The 21,170-nt window shown below is 37.5% G+C and overlaps 2 protein-coding genes across 2 annotated transcripts; both read left to right on the top strand.

The window, feature by feature from the left end:
- The first annotated feature begins 13,957 nt into the window (after positions 1-13,957).
- LOC139114896 (caspase-8-like) lies at positions 13,958-14,536 on the top strand. The gene has a single exon (XM_070676826.1). The coding sequence runs from the start codon at positions 13,958-13,960 to the stop codon at positions 14,534-14,536; it is 579 nt and encodes a 192-aa protein (XP_070532927.1).
- A 5,184-nt stretch (positions 14,537-19,720) lies between these two features.
- LOC139114855 (caspase-8-like) lies at positions 19,721-21,170 on the top strand. Its single transcript, XM_070676796.1, has 2 exons — positions 19,721-20,716; positions 20,904-21,170. Exon 1 carries the CDS (start codon positions 20,133-20,135, stop codon positions 20,703-20,705), a length of 573 nt encoding a protein of 190 aa, XP_070532897.1. The 5' UTR covers positions 19,721-20,132; the 3' UTR covers positions 20,706-20,716; positions 20,904-21,170.

Genomic DNA, 21,170 nt, shown 5'->3' with positions numbered 1-21,170 from the left:
CGAAGGGAATGGCGCATTTAAAGCAGGCCAGACTGTCAAAAGTATCGAATTTTGGTATTCGGAGTGTTGGTAACAATTGGGATGCGTCAGAGGGGTTGTTGTGTAGTTCGATAGCTTACATAGTGGCAGAGCTACTCTTAAAAGTAAACTTTAGGTTACTGAAGACTTGGAGTCTAGATTTTACAAACTATCTGTCCGTACGTACGTTCGGGGTATGACATAACGTATGTATGTATGTATGTATGTATGTATGTATGTATGTATGTATGTATGTATGTATGTATGTATGTATGTATGTATGTATGTATGTATGTATGTATGTATGTATGTATAAATGTATGTATGTATGTATGTATGTATGTATGTATGTATGTATGTATGTATGTATGTATGTATGTATGTATGTATGTATGTATGTATGTATGTATGTATGTATGTATGTATGTATGTATGTATGTATGTATGTATGTATGTATGTATGTATCAATCGTTCTGTGCAGATTTAAAAAACATCATGGCCGAAGCTGCTTGAAAATATAAAAGGCGATTGAGTGTCACTAGTACAATGATTTCGTAAATACCACATTAAAGGTATCATACTGTAACCTGTTCCAATTTCGCCACAGTTACCATGGAAAGAGAAAATCTAACCAATCACAGATTTTAAGCGGTGGCAGCTTTTTAAAAACAGCGCCCTAACATGGACATTTTTAATACCTAGGAACGCCTCTTTGACCATATATGGGCATATTGAGATTACAAGTGACTGTATACCTTCAAGGGAAAGGTGACCCAATGGTCTTATAGTTGAATTCAGCAGGTATTTTACAAAGCAAGCAAGAACACTTACTTTCTTACGAAAAATTTCGCACGGCTAAGTATCTAGTCTCCATACCCCAACGGGAAATGAACTTAGAAATTGGGGGGGGGGGGGCCTAATGTATTTAACACTTTTTTCGCAAAAAACATGAACACTCAGTACTGTCTGGATAGGTTCAAATAGTTTTGATGTTTAGTGTATTACTGTATATCTTCAAAACTTCATTTGAAAAGAAAGTGATGAAACGACACCACATGTGGGGGGAAATGATAAAGCAGAGGTACAATGTGCCGGGATATTTCGATGAGTTCCGTGCTCGCACAGTTGCCAATTTTCTGAAATTCCGCTCTGCGCTTACGTACGCGCCCCATAGACGCGAGTACATTCGCCTTAGAAGAATGTTTATTTCAGGCGTATATACACACGTCTATGCGGGGCGCGTAAGCGCAGGGCGGAATACAGGCGACTGTGCGTGTACCGGGGAGTTGCTATGAAGCAAGTAGTAAAATAGTTCACTGTCCTTTTATCTAGGTCTAGATAGTATTTGTGTACAAAAGGAGCTAAGTAACCAAGAGCAAGGATGTAATCTGATTGAAACCCATTTCAATGACCCTTGGGTGTGGGCGCAAAAAGTGACCTACAAGGAGGGGAATGGCATGCGGCAATTTATCTGGCATAGACTCCAATTTAAACAAATTTAGTGACCCACTTGACTGAATAGACTGAAGAGAGTAATTGTTGAACCGAGACGCCCGTTATAATCGGTTATCTTCTGAAGTCAGCGCGGCTAGTTTCCGCCCCCGACCTGTGATCGGTGTCCTGTTGTGTGAGGTTTACAGGGAAGTATTAAACATGGTTAAAGTTCACCGAAAAGTATCTCTTTATATCGTACAATAGGAACATGCCTGGAGGATATTGTTCACTCCCAGACTATATTTGGTTTACATTTGCATTATCAATTGTGTTTTACTTCAATGGCAGCTTTGTAAATGTTATCAAATAAGAATAGGAAAATGTCAAAGAACACGGCAGGACACAACCTACCTACACTGTAAAAAAAGCGGACGCTAGACGCGTCTTTACGCGTTCAAAATGTACGTGTCGGTGTTCAAATTTGAACGGCTAGTGTTCATATTGTTAACACTACTGTTCATATTATTAACAATGATGTTCTAAAGCTGAACACTATGTGTTAACAGCCATCTCCTTCAAGTGTTCAAAAACTCAGCATCACAGAAATTTTACAATACTGTGAAACAATTAACAGTCTTTTGTGTTTTTTACTTTACAATGGCTATATTCAATTTACTACTGCCTCGCTGTCCGGCTCACGTACACGGATTTTGGTGTGACGAATTTCCCACTAAGTGAAAAATATTTCCGGTCTACAATTGCTGAAAGCATGCTTTTTCTAAAAAAGAAAGTATACAAAATAATTTTACACGTTTATTACGTGTTGACATTATGAAAATTTGAAAATAAAATCAGAAAACCACCATGAACGTTTTAATTTTAACATCGGCGTGCAAGAGGCGTTCTATTTCTAAACACTTGGTGTTCAAGTTTGGTGCTTTTTCCTATCCCATGATGCATCAAAACGGAAGTTGCGACATTTTTCTTATAAGCGCACCCTGAAGTCGTGATCGTGCGGAAACATGACCAGAAAGGGTAAGTTTTCTCTCCAAAATAGTAAAAGGTATTAGATTTTGAAGCATCTGTATTAATATCCTTCGAAATTAATCGTATTGTACTTTGAAATAGCTTAACTACGTGAAGAAACCTTTTTTCTTTCAGTGGCTGGTATACCAACAACAAGCTGTGATACGCGATGGTGCTTTTGGCCATGGCCTATCGATCGATCTCACTCGGGTCAAGGGTCATCGTGACACCAACTTTTAAGCGATAACCCTTGACCTGAGCGCGATCGATACGCCTTGCATAGTACCGCTGCGTAATCACAGCTAACACATGTCTTTTAGTAGAGACAATCGCATGTAAAAAACCAGATATGAACTGAATATGCTCACGTGTTTTACAACAGGTTCATTAATAGTAGTACGCTTCACAGAACAATGAGATATATGTTATCACTATATGTAGCAGGTTTTTTTAAAACTTCGCACAGTACTCTCAGAGTTTAATAACTAATTACAAAAATTTATTTAATATGCGAATGAGCTGTCAATTAACTTGACACTGCTCAGTGCTTTATGGGACAATTAGATATCCATCAGATCAACATTTGTAGCATGTTTTATTTAATTTAATGCTGTAATTTTAGAGTAATGTAACTAATTACAAAGTTCATTAAATATGCAAATAAACCCTACATTAACTTGACACTGTTCAATGATTCATAGCACAATTAAATATTTATCAAATCAATATCTGTAGCACGTTTCACAAAATTTTAGTGCCAAAATTTCAGAGTTATATACCTAATTACAAAGTTTATGAAATATGCAAATGAACCCTTAATTAACTTTACACTACTAACTGCTTTACAACACAGATATCTGTCGGATCAGTATATGCAGCAGTTTTCATGACGTTTGATGCAGTTATTTCGGAGTTATATGACTAATTATAAGACTTCATGGAATATGCAAATGAGCTAATTATTAACTTGACACTGCTCAATGCTTCTGAGTACAATTTGATACTTATCAAATTACCATCTGTAGCAAGTTTCATCAAATTTAATGCTTTAATTTTGGAGTAATATCACTAATTATAAAGTTCATTAAATATGCAAATGAACCCTTAATTAATATAACACAACTAAATGCTCTACAACACAATTAGATATCTGTCGGATCAGTATCTGCAGCAGATTTCATCACATTTGGTGCAGTTATTTTGGAGTTATATCACTAGTTACTAAACTTCATAAAATATGCAAATGACCTATTTGCTAACTTGACACTGCCAAATGCTTCTCAGTACAATTAGATATTTATCAAAACAATATCTGTATCCAATTTCACTGACTTGGGTGCCGTAATTTCAGAGTTATATACCTAATTACAAAGTTCATTAAATATGTAAATGAACCCTTAATTAATTTAAGACTATTAAATGCTTTACACCACAGTTAGATATCAGTCAGATCAGTATCTGCAGCAGATTTCATCACATTTGGTGAAGTTATAACGGAGTTATATGACTAATTACAACCCTTCATATAATATGCAAATGAGTTATTTATTAACTTGACACTGTCTAATGCTTCGACGTATAATTAGATATATATCAGATCAATATTTGTTGCAAGTATCATCAAGTTTGGTGCAGGAATTTCAGAGTTATCTCACTAATAACAAAAGTTCATTAATATGCAAATGAGAAGATGATTGACATGACACTCACAGTATCATCATAATGTTCTTAGATTGTCATCTGTGAAAAGTTTCATGAAATTTTGTGCAGTATTTCTTGATATATGTCTACACTGTCATTACCGTCTCCATAGGGAAACCATTGAATGGAAAAAAATGATATTGCATAACTTCATTAATATGCAAGCCACACTAACCAAAATCTAATCAGTTCTTGCAAATAGCACATGGTACCAGTGTACCAAATCTGACTTGAATCCATTCAGGCGTTTTTGAGTTATCGTGTAAACAGACAGACAGACACACACACACACACACACACACTAACACACACACACACACACACACACGGACAGACAGACAGACATCGCTATGACAATAGCCCACGTGTTTACACACGTGAGCTAATCAGTTAAACATCGTAGAGTATACAATGTATTGTTTCAGCATATGAGAGTTTGGCTTTTTTATTTTAATCAATTGATGACATGAAGAAACCAATATTTTGTAACAGTATTGAAAAGAGGCACTGTATATGAAAGTCTCCCCTTTTCCTTGACCCAATCAGTCTCTTTTCTTTCATTTAAAGTCTCATCTCGCCATATTACCTATTGTTGCATTATTTTCAGGATGTAAAAAGTTGGATTTAACTGAAAATCGAAGAGTTGTTACAGAAGCTGGTGCACGTGGTACAGATAATGAAGAAGATGAGCGTACAGGTAGCTGTCTGGAAACAAGCTTGAGAACCTCAGTTCATCTCTAATGTAGATTTAAACTTCCAAGGGTCAGTAACTGAATTTTGATAAGTTCTGTATTTTTTTTTCTGAATTAATCTAAGCTTTAGTAGCATGGTATGATCAACTACATGTTGCCGGAGCATAAGCTTTCACAGACGTGTAGTCTCCTTTATCAGATGCAAGGATGGAATGAAAAATTAAAGCTGAAAGCGACGGAAAATTCAGAGTAAAAATGTCCACTCTTAATTACTGAATTTTCTGAAATTTTCACTCTGAATTTTCTGTCACTTACTGCTTCAATTTTCCATTCCCCCTTGCATCTGTTAAAGGAGACTTCAAGTCTTTGGAAGCTTATGCCCTTATAAAATTTAGTTGACCAAAGCATGCTACCAAACCTTAGAGAATTTTGTATTGTACCTTAACACGTCTCTTGTTCTTAGCAACTGGTTTTTAGCTTTGCCGTCAGCTAAATAGGTGGATGTGTAGCATTGTCCTCAAATTTGTACATCCCAAGGTTTTTCTTCAAAATAGCATGTACAAATCCTTTAATATTTGGATTACAGGTCCCAAGGGATTACCCTAATCACATATGTTCAAATTATGATGAACTATGCGAATTTATATTTTTGAGGCTAATTTTGCTATTTTTGGCAAAAATCTTCTTTTCTTTTACTGATGTCTTCAATATTTGGTAAACATGTCCCTAAGAATGACCCTAGTCAAATTTGTGCTATTTGTGATGAAATATTCAATTTTTTATATTTCATGGCAATTTTCGTCATTTTTGGTCAAAAGTTCTTTAAAAATCTTTTTCAAAACTGCTAATTGAACAGCTTTGATATTTAGGACATAGATCTCTACTGATAGCCTTTTTCAGATTGTTGAAATAAAGCAGAAATTTGAAACTTTTTATTTTTAAGACATTAAAGACATTTCAGACATTTTAAGATATGAGGGATTACCAGATTGTGATATATTCACATTATGATGCAATCTACATTTTTTTATTTTAAGGGTGATTTTTATCACTTGAGGTTAAAACATTTGTATAAACAATTAATAGCAAGGTACACTAGAATCTGAAAGGTCTTAACGAATATGTTTTTAATTTCTGAGAAGTAGATTTTTGAAATGTCACCGATTTATGTCATTGTTTATTTAAAGATATTACGAACAAACAAAGCTTTTTGTTCATGAAGGACTTTGTTGGACAAGGAAATAGGTTTTACCCTAACAAGGACCAACTTTCCCCACTTTCTGCATGTTGTGCCTTACTGTGACACTTTGACAACTTTACATGTTGTGTTTACTTTAATGTGGACAACTATGTATCATGTGCACTAGAGAAGCCCTGACTAACTTTCTTTTTCTTCAAAATTTACAATTGTCTATACAAGAGGAAATGTCTTTAAGAAACCATCGTAAAACAATGAAGTATGCATTCCATACATACACATGTTTTCAACACAGTAAGTAAGCCAAATTTTGAGCTTTTTCAGTTGATATTTTGTACATTTTAAACAGGTATGAACCTTAAAACGTAATCCCCAATATTTAAGAAAAACCTGTTATGTTATTACTTTGTTCATATTTTTAAAAACGATCCACATTTTTTATGGTGATTTTTAATGCTTATGTTTTTGATAGGAGGGTGTTAACACCGTTGGTATTTTCCTCTGACAAACTTTACATACAAATTGGCCAATGTTTATTTGCCCATTTTACAGTAATTGTATTTTACTCTAGAAATGCTTTGTGTATTTTTAGAATAAAATAATTTTATTGAATATCAGAGGTCTGTAATGTTATTCCAAGGCTTGAACACCCCCTGAACGCCCAAAATTAAAGGTGTTCAACAAGCGCGCATCATGTGTTCTAGCCTTTAACACACTTATCGTTGAACGGCGTCCATGCGTTCAAAAAGTGTTACAGCCCTTTGAACGCGTAAATGCGTTCAATTTTTTGAACACATTTCATGTGCAACGTGTGTTCAGATATGGAACACCATGGTGTTCAATATACAGAATATAATATCTGATGAACACGTAGCGTTCAAAATCTGCACACGTGTGTTCAAAATTGAACGTTGGTTGAACACGTAGTGTTAAATTTCAGAACGTCTGGACGCGTTCAAAAAGTGTTACAAAAAGGCGTTTAATCGGTGTTCTATCCTTTAACACTTAACTTTACAGTGTAGTTTAAATGCTATCAGAGTCTCTGTGTTATCAAGGCTAATACGGACAAAACTAGTGTTACTGATATGTCAAATTATGTTAGACTCTGTATTTCTGATTAAAACTTTTATTTATGTGGATTATAAAGACAGATGTAAACCCCCAATGAAATGTATATGCATGTCCGTGAACTACACTTTACTTTTCACCTCAAATATTGCTTCCGCATCAGTTGTAAATTTTATGTTATCTCTTTATCGCGACGTACAAAACCTGTACAATCTGCGCATTGTCGAGGCTTAGCTTGTGAAACCGAAACATAACCGTGCAATCATACAGGTTGTTTTCAGTCCACTTTTCGATAGCGAAGTGTAAGGTTCCTCCTAATGGTACGTAAAGAACAACATGGCTGGTGAGACAAGTATCAGTCGATTTCAAACTTTGCTTTACAATCTCAACCAAGATCTCGGACAAGACGACCATAAAAGAATGCGTCAGCTTTTAGAGGGAAACCAGATATCTAAACGTGATATGGAGAGCCTAACAACACCGATGGAGATCTTTGTTAAGCTGGAAGAAGGAGGGTTTATTACAAAGAAGAATTTAACATTTCTAAAGGAACTTTTAACCAAGATAAATCGAACACCGCTAATCTCTAAATACATCGAGGACTTTGAAAGCCATTCGCCACCGGAAGAAATCACAGTTGTGCCAGAAATAGGTCCTCTAAAGATGTTGTTTGATGGCCTAAATTGTCAGCTTGGCTCGGAGGATGAACGTACCATACGCTACCTTTTGACCGGTCAGCAGATTTCCAAGCGGGACATGATGAAATTGGAAAACTCGGCCGATATCTTCAACAAACTTGTCGAATGTGGATTCATATCCGTGGGCAACTTGGAGTTCCTAAAAAGCCTATTCAAGACCATGAATCGCCTTCCTTTGGTAAACATTGTAGAGGACTTCGAGAGGACACAGCGTCAATGAATCTAAGTTCTGCACTATCTACGACTGTGACCGGCAGTACTCCTTTATATGACAACTTTTGTTGATGGAGATAGAGTGATTGGTCTCGGACTGATTTTTGCTGTGTTTTACTTAAAGAACAAATTAAGACGTCTCATCACGGATATTACATTTTCAGTAGATAAAAAGCACTGATATTTCAGTGAAACAGATTGATTTTTTAATACACAGCGATAACTGAAAGGAAGAATCAACACAGTGTGCAGTCAACTCGTCCATGGATATCACAGTCGTTGAATCTGAATTTCATTTTATCTCCCGGAACGCTCTGAAACAACAAATGAACTTCCATACTCGCGACTTTTATTGTGTTTTACCAGATATTTCCCTTCCTGCGATATGTTTACAGTTTCAAGTAACTATTTTTTCACTTTAATATTTTAACACTACATGATTTTGTAAATATTTCAAGTGAGACTGGCCTGTAAAATTTGGGTAATAAATTTTGTCCTATCAGAGTTTAACAAAATGCCGTGTATTGTCTTTCCGCACCTTTGTGTGTGTGTGTGTGAGAGAGAGAGAGAGAGAGAGAGAGAGAGAGAGAGAGAGAGAGAGAGAGAGAGAGAGAGAGAGAGAGAGAGAGAGGAGGAGGGAGGGAGGGGGAGGGAGGGAATGAGGGAAGGAAGGAGAGGGGGTGTAGACAGACAAAGACACCATGGAGTTTCCCGTCTCAAGTGCAAATCTATGGGAAATATCCAAAGGCAGATCGCAGTATATGCTTCTCCAGTTTTGCGTAAACACCTGAGTCACTGCACAGTTACGTATTTGTACTGTCATTTCTCAAGCATAACACATACTTACAGGAGTAATGACTCCGTAAGTCGTGCAGTGCCTACTGGGTTTCACATGTTCACAGATCGTGATCGAAACCGTCCCGTTGAAAAGAAGGTATTCGGTGCTAAGAGTTTCAACAGTTTTTCACGGTGACCTACTTAAAATACATACCAATTGTAATGGGTAGACACTGCCTTAGCCGGCGCATGTTCACATAGACAGATACACAACCTAATTAGTAGAAGGGTAAACATATCTATTACCCCAATCACATCCGATCATACTCGTTTCAAGCAAGGTTTTCACAGGAGTTCAGTTTTTCAACTAAAACTGCACTGAGCGCATTGAGAGGGCAAACTTCAACCATAGTATTTGCTATCGTGTCATTTATAACATCGTCACCTCACATAACAGGACACAAATCTAAAAATAGAAATGAGAAGGGTCCAAACAAACTGATGTTTTCGCACGAATTACGAACTACAAAGATATAGACTATTACCTATGTTTGTTACCTTTGTTGAATGTCAGGCTAGATGACGTCATCTTGACAGCTCTATAAATACGATTTCTGTTGGACAATTTAAGTCATGAGTTGGAGAGAGAGAGAGAGAGAGAGAGAGAGAGAGAGAGAGAGAGAGAGAGAGAGAGAGAGAGAGAGAGAGAGATGCAGACACGTCGTAGAAAGGCACCCTGGAGTTTCCCGTCTCACATGCGAATGTATAGCAAATATCCAAAGACAGATTGCAGTATATGCTTCTCCAGCTTGGCGTAAACACCTGAGTCACAGCGCCGTCACGTCCTTGTGCCGTCCTTGCTGACGCAGCCATGCAACACGAGGCTTATGACAGGCGCTTCACAGAGTCAGTTATATGGGTCATTTTTGTACTTGATGCTGTTTATGCACTTTGTGTTTTTATAAGGTGCAAATGTAGAAACTAAACTCATACTTATCGGAGTAATGACTCCGTAAGCAGTGTACTGCATACTGGGTCTCACACGCAAACAATTCGTGATCGAAAAAATCGCATCTAACGGTTAAATTTCCGACAGTCTCTATATAGCGGTGACCTACTTAATATAGACATAATGTAATGGGTAGACTCTACCTGAGTAGGCGTGTGTTCACTTTGACAGGTATGCAGTCTTCAAAACTTATCGACTACCCTCACTCACATCCGATCATACCTGTGTCACGCAAGGATTTCGCAGGGAGTTCAGCTTTTCAACTAAAACTGCACTGAGAGCATCGAGAGAGTCCAAACTTCAACTCCTTTGTTTGCTGTTGTGGAAGTTATGATACCGTGATCTCACACAACCGGACACAAATCTAAAAAATAGAGATGAAAAAACCCGAACAAACCGTTTTTGTTTAGATAACAGACAACAAAGGTATTGACCATAACTGAGGTCCGTTGCTATCGTTGAGTTTCAGGCCATATGACGCCATCACGACATCTTTAAAAGCATAATTTCTGTGAGACAAGTAATGTTAAGAGTTGAAATGTTCAAATCACTTTGTAAACTACTAAGGCTGCATTCACAAATACTGGAGAGGGGGCTGGAGGAAATCAGGGGGATTCGAACATTCTAGGGGTAACAGAGGGGAGGTTGGACTTAAAATCTTATTCTAGGTATGAATGGGATCTGAAAATGCTTTAACTTTCTATTTTTACAATTGATATTCTATAGTTTACTAGGCAATTAAATAAAAAATAGATGATGTTTTTCACTCGAATTTCGTACAGTTCTATGCGCTAAAGAAAGCTTATATGGTAAGTCGTCGGCGTCAGTCTGTCTGTCTGTGTACGTCTGCCTGCCTGTGTATGTATGTACGTATGTATGTATGTATGTATGTATGTATGTATGTATGTATGTATGTATGTATGTATGTATGTATGTATGTATGTATGTATGTATGTATGTATGTATGTATGTATGTATGTATGTATGTATGTATGTATGTATGTATGTATGTATGTATGTATGTATGTATGTATCTATGTATGTATGTATGTATCTATGTATGTATGTATCTATGTATGTATCTATGTATGTATCTATGTGTGTCTCATCGTATATCTCATCGTTATCACATTTTCCTGGTTTCATTGTACTGATATTTCAACGTCTTGAAACGTTTTTTTTTTCTTAATTTACACAGTGATAACTGAAAACCGGATGTAACGTGGTATGCGAGGGACTTCTCTGTCGATGAAGATTGATTTTATGTCACGAAAAGTGCCGAAACAATCCTTATTTGTCGCCACATTGACGGCGTCTATCGATTTTAAAGAGATCTGTCCTTTTTTTACAATGCAACAATGTAAATAATTTTAATTTTACAATATTTACCAATGCATTTATTTATGAAAAGTTATATTGAGATTGACCTTTACAATTGCTATGGGAATAATTTTCTTGAATAAATATCAAAATAAACCAGAAGGGAGCACGTCTTTGGGGTCAGAGATTTTATTTATTGCTGCGTATATCATGTTTGCTTTTATTTGGTGCGTTCCTTCTTACCCTTCTTATCCTTCATCAGAGTAATGGGACAGCAAGTAGCTGTATTTATCATGCGAACAGCGCGTGATCGCAACCATTGCGTTGAAAGGCAAATATTTGGTACCAAAGGTTTCGGGATTCTTTCGTGTTGACCTACTTGTCGATTTAATACTTAAGCAAGCGTAGATTCGCTAAGACAAGTATGATTATAAATACTGCCATCAAAAATTGCTGAGCTACCAGTGGCTACCTATGAGTTTTGAACAATAAACGAAAGAAGAAATTTTCAACTGTGTAACATGAACTCTTTGCAGGGAGTTCAATTGTTCTGACAATTAAATACGGCTATGCAGTTCTATATTGTGTGCTAGCATTAAGACGTCAGACTCAACTAAAGCATTTGCGGTAAGATAATTTATTGTGCTGTGACCTCACACAACAGGACACAAACCTAAACATACATATAACGATTGCCAAGGGTTTTAGAGATTGAACAAACATATGTTTTATACGATAACAGATGAGCGATAAATCGACTGTGCCTTTGCTCTTGTTTACGTTGAGTTTAAGGTCATATGACGTCACCTCAACATAACGTCTGCGTGACAAGTACTTCATGTGTGCAGATGAGACACAAACACGAGCTTATCACTACCACTCCATGCTAAATCTTTCCAAATGAATGACCCTCTTACGACAAGTTAGTGTTGGTAACGATTTGGTCGGGGGGCACTGTCCTAAGACCAATATTGAGAACAAAGGGGTTTGTTATACAGTTCGATAACTTATGTAGTGGAAGAGCTATTCTTAAAAGTAAACTTCAAGTTACTGACGACTTGGAGTCTATATTTTACAGACTGTCCGTCCGTCCGCCCGTCTGTCAGTATGTGTATTTATGTTGTGTATGGTGTGGATACTATGTATGGGAGACTGACAGGACTTAGATTGATTCTTTTAAGACAATTGCTAACAGACAAAATGGTGATTCATTGCGACGAGAATAATAAGTGTAAATACCTCGAAACTGAGGTGAGATGGCTGCTGTTCATACATAATCTGACGTTTTAGATTTAAAAGCCATAATGGCCGACGCTGTTATAAAATGCAAAAGGTGATTGAGTGTTTCTAGTACAATTCATTTGTCTGTATCACATTAAGTGATAAGTAACTGTTTGTGTTCAGTAAGTATTCCTATAACACCTGCAAGAACACATTTCTTCGGAAAATTACGGCTACGACCCCTGAGATTACGGAAACTTTCACTCATTTGGTGTCTGTAAAATGGGTTATCTTTTAAATAATGTAATCAAATGAAAATAAATACGTGTTCAGTTCGCATACTTGACGGAGAGGAGGTCTTGTTTACACATTCAAACACAAAAGATTTTCGCGAAAAGCATCAACACTTTGTGTTTTCTAGGCACTTTGATGTGGTGTTCGTGTCTCGGTGTATTTATATGACCTCAAAACAGCAAAAAAAATCATTCGAACAGGGAGTAATTGAAAACGTCGCTTCAAAATAATAACGGAGTGATACAATGCACTGGGATTTCCCGATGGCGTGTTTATTGCAATCTGACAGAGTCGCGACCGCAGTATTATCTGGGCATTGTGTACAAGGGAGTTTCCCCATGTGCTATGAAACAAGTGATAAAATAGTTCACTCTTCTCTTCTCAGATGTTTAGGTAGTATTTCGTCGCTTAACATTGTATATAAAAAGAGCTAGCTTACCGGGACAAGAGTGTAAACTGAATGAAACAATTTTCAATGACCGTTGAGTCGGCGGTCAAAGTTTGAGCTACAAGGAGAGGAACAGCCATTCAACTGACATGGAATAAAAAAATAAACAGGAGTGACCTACTTAACTGACCTTACGCTGAAGAGTACAATGTTGAATGGAGACGTCTGTTCTTATTGGTGATCTTTTAAAGTAAGCAGCTAGTTTCCACTCTTGCCATTTGATCGGTGTCCTATTGTGTGAGGTTTATACCGAGTAAACAAAGTCAAAGTTCACCGAAAGGTCTCTGTTTATCTGGTTTATGCCGTAGAATTGAAAATGTCAAGAGAATATTAACTCCAAGATAAACATTTGTTTTAATTTCAGTGTTAATTCTATTTCACTGCAACGACGGCTTTTAAAACATAGATGTTATCAAATGGAAAGAGACAAACGTCAAGGAACACAGCAGAACACAACCTTTAAATGTTATCAGTGCCTGTGGCATCCGGGCTAATGCAGAAACTACATTCAGTGTTATGGAAATATCAAATTGCATCTGTTTTTCCGATTAAATAATTTGATTTATGTGTTTTGTGAGTACAGTTGTATTTCCGTGGGAAATTAATTTGCATGTGTGAAGTACGTTGTACCAGTCATCTAAAATGTTTCTTCCACATCAATTATAAATACTTATGTCATCTCCTAATGTGTACAAAAATGATTAATCTGCGCATGCTCGAGGCTTGTGAAACCGAAACAAAAAACAAAACCGCGCAGTCCAACAATGTATTTTAGTTTACATTTCGGTATCGTAGTAATAGTGTAAGGTTCTTTCTATCGATACGTGAAGCAGAACAACATGTCGGAGACAGGTATCAGTCCATTTGCAACTTTGCTTCTCAATCTCAATCAAAATCTTGGACAAGACGGCCATAAAAGAATGAGTCAACTTCTAGAGGGAAACCAAATTTCTAAACGCGACATGGAGAACCTGAAAACACCAATGGAGATCTTTCAAAAGCTGGAAGAAGGAGGATTCATTTCAGAGAAGAGTTTAACCTTTCTTAAGGAACTTCTAACCAACATAGATCGAAAACCACTTATCTCTGAATACATCGAGGACTATGAACGCCAGTCATCATTGGAAGAGGTCCCCCTAGCAGCGAAAATAGGCCCTCTGAAGATACTATTCGACGAACTAAATGCTAAGCTTGGCGTAGACGATGAACGTACCATGCGCTACCTTCTGACAGGTCGGCAGATTTCAAAGCGGGACATGATGCAATTGGACGACCCGGCCGACATCTTCAACAAACTTGTCGAATCTGGATTCATAACTGTGGACAACTTGGAGTTCCTAAAAAACCTGTTCCAGACCATGACTCGTCTTCCCTTGGTTAAAATTGTGGCGGACTTCGAGAGCACACAGCGTAAATAAATGTAAGTTAGACATTATATACGACTACGATTGGCATTACTCTTGCCATGACAACATTTGTAGATGGAGATTCGGACTGTTTTTCGTTGTGTTTTACTCAAAGGACAAATTAAGAGCTCTAACAGATATCACATTTTCCGTGTTTAACTTCACTGATCTTTCAGCGTCTTCACAGATTTTTTTTTTTCAAATTTATACAGGGATAACTGAAAGGTGGATACAATGGAGTAAACAGTAACCGCGGCAATGAACATCTCTGTCGTTGATTCAGAATTTTAAAGTTTATCTCCCGGAATGCTCTGAAACAATCAATTAACTTTCAAATTTTCGATTTGAATATTTTACGACTAGACCATTTTTTTAATAGTTCAACTGACACTGATATATAAAATTTTAGTAAGAATAAATTGTCATAAGAGTTAAACAAAAAGCGTTAAATTGTCTTTTCATATCTTTAATGTGTGTGTGTGTGTGTGAGAGAGAGAGAGAGAGAGAGAGAGAGAAGAGAGAGAGAGAGAGAGAGAGAGAGAGAGAGAGAGAGAGAGTTGTAGACAGCTAAAGGCACCCTTGAGTTTCCGCCTCACGTGCAAATCTATATCAAATGTAAGCAATTATAAGGCAGATTACAGTACATGCTTCCCCAGTTTGCCGTAGACACCTGAGGCGCAGTACTGTCACGGCATTGTGCCGTCCTTGCTGACGCAGACATGCACCATAGGGTTATGACACGTGCTTAACAAAGTCAGTTACACTCGTGAGTCATTTTGTACTTATTATAATGCGGTGTGTTAGCTCTGTTTGGTTTGATAGGGTGAAAATGTAGAACTCATACTTATCTGAGAAATGCCTCCGTATGTAGTGTACTGTATACTGGGACTCAACCGCAAACAACTCGTGATCGAAACTATCGCGTTAAAAGGTAAGTATTCGGTAATACAAGTTTCGATGGTCTCTCACTATGATCTACTTAAAATAAAGACCTACTGTAGTAGGTATAGACTCTACCTAAGTAAGTAGGCACATATTCACCTGGACAGGTATGTAGTCTTTAAAGCCTATCTACTACCTTCAATCACATCTGATCATACTTGTGGCAAGCAGATTTTGGCAGGGAGTTCAGCTTTTCAACTAAAACTGCACAGAGAGCATCGAGAGGACAAACTTCAACCCCTGTATTTGCTGTGGTGATTCAGAAAACCGTGACCTCACACAACAGAGCATAATAATACAGCTGAAAAGAGTCCAAACAAACCGTTTTTGTACGGATTACAAACAACAAAGATCTATAGGCCATAGCTGACGTCCATTGCTTTCGTTAATTTTCAGTCCACATGACGTCATCTCGACGGCTCTAAAACCATGACAAGTGTGGGACAAGTTAAGTCAAGAGTTGAAATGCCTCAAACATTTTGTATTTTGCAAGGTTGCATTCACAAACACTGGAAAGAGGGCTGGAGGAATTCAGGGGGATTCGAACATTCTAGGGGTAACAGAGGGAGGGTGCACTTTGTTCTAGGCCTCGAGGGGGATCTGAAAATAGTTTAACTCCCATTGTTTTACAATTGAGATTGGTAGGCAAATCAATAACAATGAATATTGTTTCTCGCTCACATTTCGTACAGTTCTATATGTTAAGGAGAACTTATATGGTAAGTCGGTGGCGTCTGTCTGTCTGTCTGTCTGTCTGTCTGTCTGTCTGTCTGTCTGTCTGTCTGTCTGTCTGTCTGTCTGTCTGTGTATGTATGTATGTATGTATGTATGTATGTATGTATGTATGTATGTTTGGATGGATGGATGGATGGATGGATGGATGGATGGATGGATGGATGGATGGATGTATCACATCAAAATCTAGAAAACCGCAGCAATGTGTATAGATGTACCCAGGGGTGATGTGAATTTGTTCTAACGAACATGTCAGTGTCAAAAATATGCAAATGAAGTAAAAAAGTGAGCATCCTGGGAATTTGCTAAAACTCTATTACCTCAAGCCACATTTCGTTGAAACTTGGCATGCGGATTTCTCTGGATAACGATGGATATATTTTCAAATTCTGGTGAAATTGAGAGGTTTGTATATTTGACGTGATTGGTCAGGGTCTTGGTCGAAAAATCGTCTTTTCTGAAAGAACTGGCTCGATTGCTTTGAAACTTGGTATTCATGTTCCTCTGGATGACCTCAGTAAAGGTTTTTTCAAACTGTGGTGAAATTATCATATTTGTAGTTTTTAGCCAGTTTTTCCCTTGTTTGGTCAAAAAAATGTTTTGAAAAATGTCTAATTTATCTGAAACATGGTATGCATGTTCCAAGGGGTGACGTCAGTAAGCAACGCCTGACAGCATGCAACGTCAAGTCGTAGGAAACAAACGGTATTATCTTTGAAGACTGGGGGCCAATACTCTTTTTCAGTGACTCGTCGACATCTTGCTGACCATTCCCTGATGATATAGACGGTAAACTATAATACAAGTATCGTTTCCAATACTTATATTATGAAAAGAAACAAAATTGTACATAATTTGTGCAAATTTACCTTACGCATCAAACATAACCAAGTTCCATTACCAAAAAGAAGCAGTTTTAGGAATACGAAAAATAGAGCGCTTTACAATATAACTATTTGCATTTTGTACAATACTTAAAAACAGTACAAAATTTTAAATGCTACGTATCATTTTCTGACCACTCTTCTCCCACAATAAGATGACACTGTTTGCTAAATCGTGCTGACCACCTCGATGATCACACTTAACAAACACTCGCCGATGTTCGTCAACTTTATAACTCCGCACGAGAGTTCCATAGTCTAATATCATCTTTTGATATTCAATAACATTTGATTGCGAATGTCCTTACATATCCGCTATTGTGAGTTAGGTTTCAGATACAGAGACAAGGCTAGGGAAGTGCTGCCTTTTGTGAAAACACAAGGTAGATTTCGTGTTCTCTCTTGCTTCCTGAGAGAAAGTACCCAAATCACACGAAGCTGTTTTGCGGCAGACAAAGTCATGAGGTAAAATTCGCAGAGGATTGTTTGTTTCTTGTGTTTTTTCAAATAGGGCACATTCCGTTATACAATTCGAGATAAAGTACTCTAGACGTGCAGACAACCAAATGTAGTAAGGTCTATCATTTTCCTCACACATGGGGTTACACTTAGTCTGATTCCCCCAATGCTGAAGATGTCACTCACAATTGCATCTCTGGGTGTCTTTTACATAGTTGATAGGTGTTGAAGATTGACATTGATGATGCTAGTATATTCATATTGTAATCAGAATTTTAACTTATCTTTGTTCTAAACATTTGGGATTTTAACTTCCAACGTTCGTATACATTTAGCGTAGTTCAAGAAATTTAATTTGTTGACTCACGGTCCCTCTATCATGTGGTTCGGATTGCTCACCAAGGTGTGACTTGATCCGGGCACGCAGCGATAACAGCTTCATGACAGAACAGAATACGTTCTATTACATGGCTGATGTGATTTGTTTTTTGTTTTGTTTTTTACTTTTTGTAATGTTTCTGGAGGCATGTTTCAATGAGATATACAAGAATTGCATTGTGTGTCAAGCTCTCAATTGAAGGGCGTAAAATTGAAAACATTTCTTCGTTCATACTAACTTCGATATTCTGAAAAAAGCTCAAATTTTAGTAAAGACTTTTGTAAAAGTTGTTCAATAATGTGACTGTAACTTGCCCTCAGGTTTAAGGCAATTTTTCAAGAATTTTTCTTTTTTATTCTTGAACTTTTGAATAGTTGACGACATGGGAAACAAATCCACAGCAGTTAAAAAAGAGCGACGCCCGGTCGAGAACAGGTCAACGAACACTAAGATTAAACATGGAAAATGCATTGGGATTTCAGACATCGCAAGAGTGCAACAGCGGCTGACTTCGATATCGGAGAGCGACAGAATCTCGTCAAAAGTGACGTTTTGAGTGGTGTGGATACCAAGTTTCGGCTGTCTGGAAGAATGCCAATTTCTAAATCACTGTGACGGACTGACATGACGTAGAGTGGTCTTTTAAGACAAACAAACAAAATGGTGATTCAATGCGATACATCTTGCTGTCACTTAGGGGGTTCAAAGTCTGGTCGTGCGAGAACGTTTTGCCCTTTCTATTTTTAGCTGTGATCTCCTCCTGCAAGGCTGGGTTTCCCCCTTCTATTTAAATAAGCATAAATACCTGGAAACTGAGATGAGGTGGCTGCTATCCATACATATACTGGCATTTTTATTTGAAGCCACAATGGCCGAAGCTATTAGAAAATATAAAATGCGACTGAATGTTTCTGGTACAATTCATTTGTATATATCACATTAAGTGATAAGTAACCAATGGTCTTATATTTTTGTTCAGTAAGTATTCCCACAACACCCGCAAGAACACATTTCCTACGAAAATTACGGCAAAGACCCTGTGGAAGATTACAGCCCAATTGGGAAACTTTAACTCAATTGGCGACTGTAAATGGGTTATTTCTTAGTGTGAATAAATAAAAAATAATAAATAAGTGTCTAGTCCGCATACTCGAGGGGAGGGGGTCTCGTTCACACATTAAAACACAAAGATTTTCGCAAAAGACACGAACACTTTTTCTTGTCTGGATACTTTAATGTGGTCTTGGTGTATTTATAGGACCTCAAAACAGCAAAATTCACTTTAACAGGGAGTGGTTTTAAACGTCGCTTAACGGGAGCGGTACAATACACCGGGATTTCTCGACGGCGTTCTGAGAGCTAGCTCACAGAGAACAAGAGTGTAACTTGAATGAAACAATTCCAATGACACGTTGGTCGAGGTCAAAGTTTGAGCTGCAAGGAGAGGAACGGCATGCGACAATTTATCTAAAATAGTACAACTAAACCAAACAGGGTGACCCACTTAACTGACCTTAGGCTGACGAGTCTTAATAGTTGAATAGAGACGTCCGTTGTAATTGGTCATCTTTTGAAGTCAGCAGCTAATTTCGACTCTTGACCTGTGATCGGTGTCCTGTTGTGTGAGGTTTATACTGGGTAAAAATAAGCTTAAAGATTCATCGAAAAGTCTCCTTTTACACAATGCAATGGGCACATGCCCAAAGGGTATTATCCACAAGTCTTGCAGATTAAGCTTACGTTTGTTTTAAATTTGGATAATTCTATTTTACTGCAACGACGGCTTTGGAAACTCAGATCTTATCAAATATGAAGGGGTAAACATCAAGGAACACAGCAGGACACAACCTATAAATGTCATCAGTGTTTGTGGCATCCTGGCTGATACAAAAACTACAAATTTACGGCAATGTCAAATTGTGTCGGTATTTCTGATTAAATAATTTGATTTCTGTCTATTGTAAGTACAGATGTAACCAGTATGAAATTGATTTGTATGTCCGTGGACTACACGTTACCCGTCACCTCAAATGTTGCTTCCACGTATACAATGTAAGCTCTTAATCGCAACGACTCGTGTGCAAAACCCGTATTATCTGCGCACGCTGTGAAACGGAAACAAAACCATGCAATCGAGCAGGATGTTTTTAGTCTCCTTTTCGATATCGAAGAGTAAGGTTCCGTCTATTGGTACGTGAAGCAGTACAACATGGCGGAGATAAGGATCAGTCCATTTGCAACTTTGCTTCACGATCTCGACCAAAATCTTGGAAACGGTGACGACAAAAGAATGCGTCAGCTATTAGGAGGAAACCAAATTTCTAAACGCGACATGGAGAACCTGAAAACACCGATGGAGATCCTTCGTAAGCTTGAAGAAGAAGGATTTATTTCGGAGAATAATTTAACCTTTCTGAAGGAAGTGTTAACCAACATAGATCGAAAACCACTTATCCCAGAATACATCGAGGTCTATGAACGCCAGTTCTCACCGGAAGTGGTCCCATTACCGTCGAAAATAGGTCCTCTGAAGAGGCTGTTTGATGAACTAAATGGTAGACTTGATGAGGAAGATGAACGTACCATGCGCTACCTTCTGACAGGTCAGCAGATTTCCAAGCGGTACATGATGAAATTGGAGGACCCGGCCGACATTTTCAACAAACTTGAGGAATCTGGATTCATATCTGTAGACAACTTGGAGTTCCTTAAAAACCTATTCAAGACCATGAATCGTCCTCCCTTGGTCAAAACTGTAGAGAACTTTGAGGAGAGCGAGTGACGTAAATGAATGTCAGTATTGTATTTACAATTACTGCTATTAGCATACTATACGTTTTGTGAATGATTTATTATTTGTTATGTTGTGATATTACTCAACAAATTTTTGAGTAAGACATTTCATCGTTATCACATTTTCCTGGTTTCATTGTACTGATCTTTCAATGTCTTGAAAAATGTTTTTTTTTAATTTACACAGTGATAACTGAAAAACGGATGTAACGTGGTATGCAGTGGACTTCTCTGTCGATGAAGATTGATGTCACAAAGGATGCCGAAATAATTCTAATTTGTCGACACATTGACTACGTCTCTCCGTTTTAAAGAGATCTGTCCTTTTTCACAATGCATCTACCGATGTAAATTATTTTGATATAAAATATTTATTCACTGCATTTAGTTATGACAAGTTATACTTAAACTGACCTTTACAATTTGCATAGGAATAATTTTCGTGGATGAATAT

Source organism: Ptychodera flava, chromosome 16, assembly GCF_041260155.1.
Source record: "Ptychodera flava strain L36383 chromosome 16, AS_Pfla_20210202, whole genome shotgun sequence".
Lineage (NCBI taxonomy): Eukaryota > Metazoa > Hemichordata > Enteropneusta > Ptychoderidae > Ptychodera > Ptychodera flava.
This window is presented reverse-complemented; position numbering and strand designations above follow the sequence as displayed.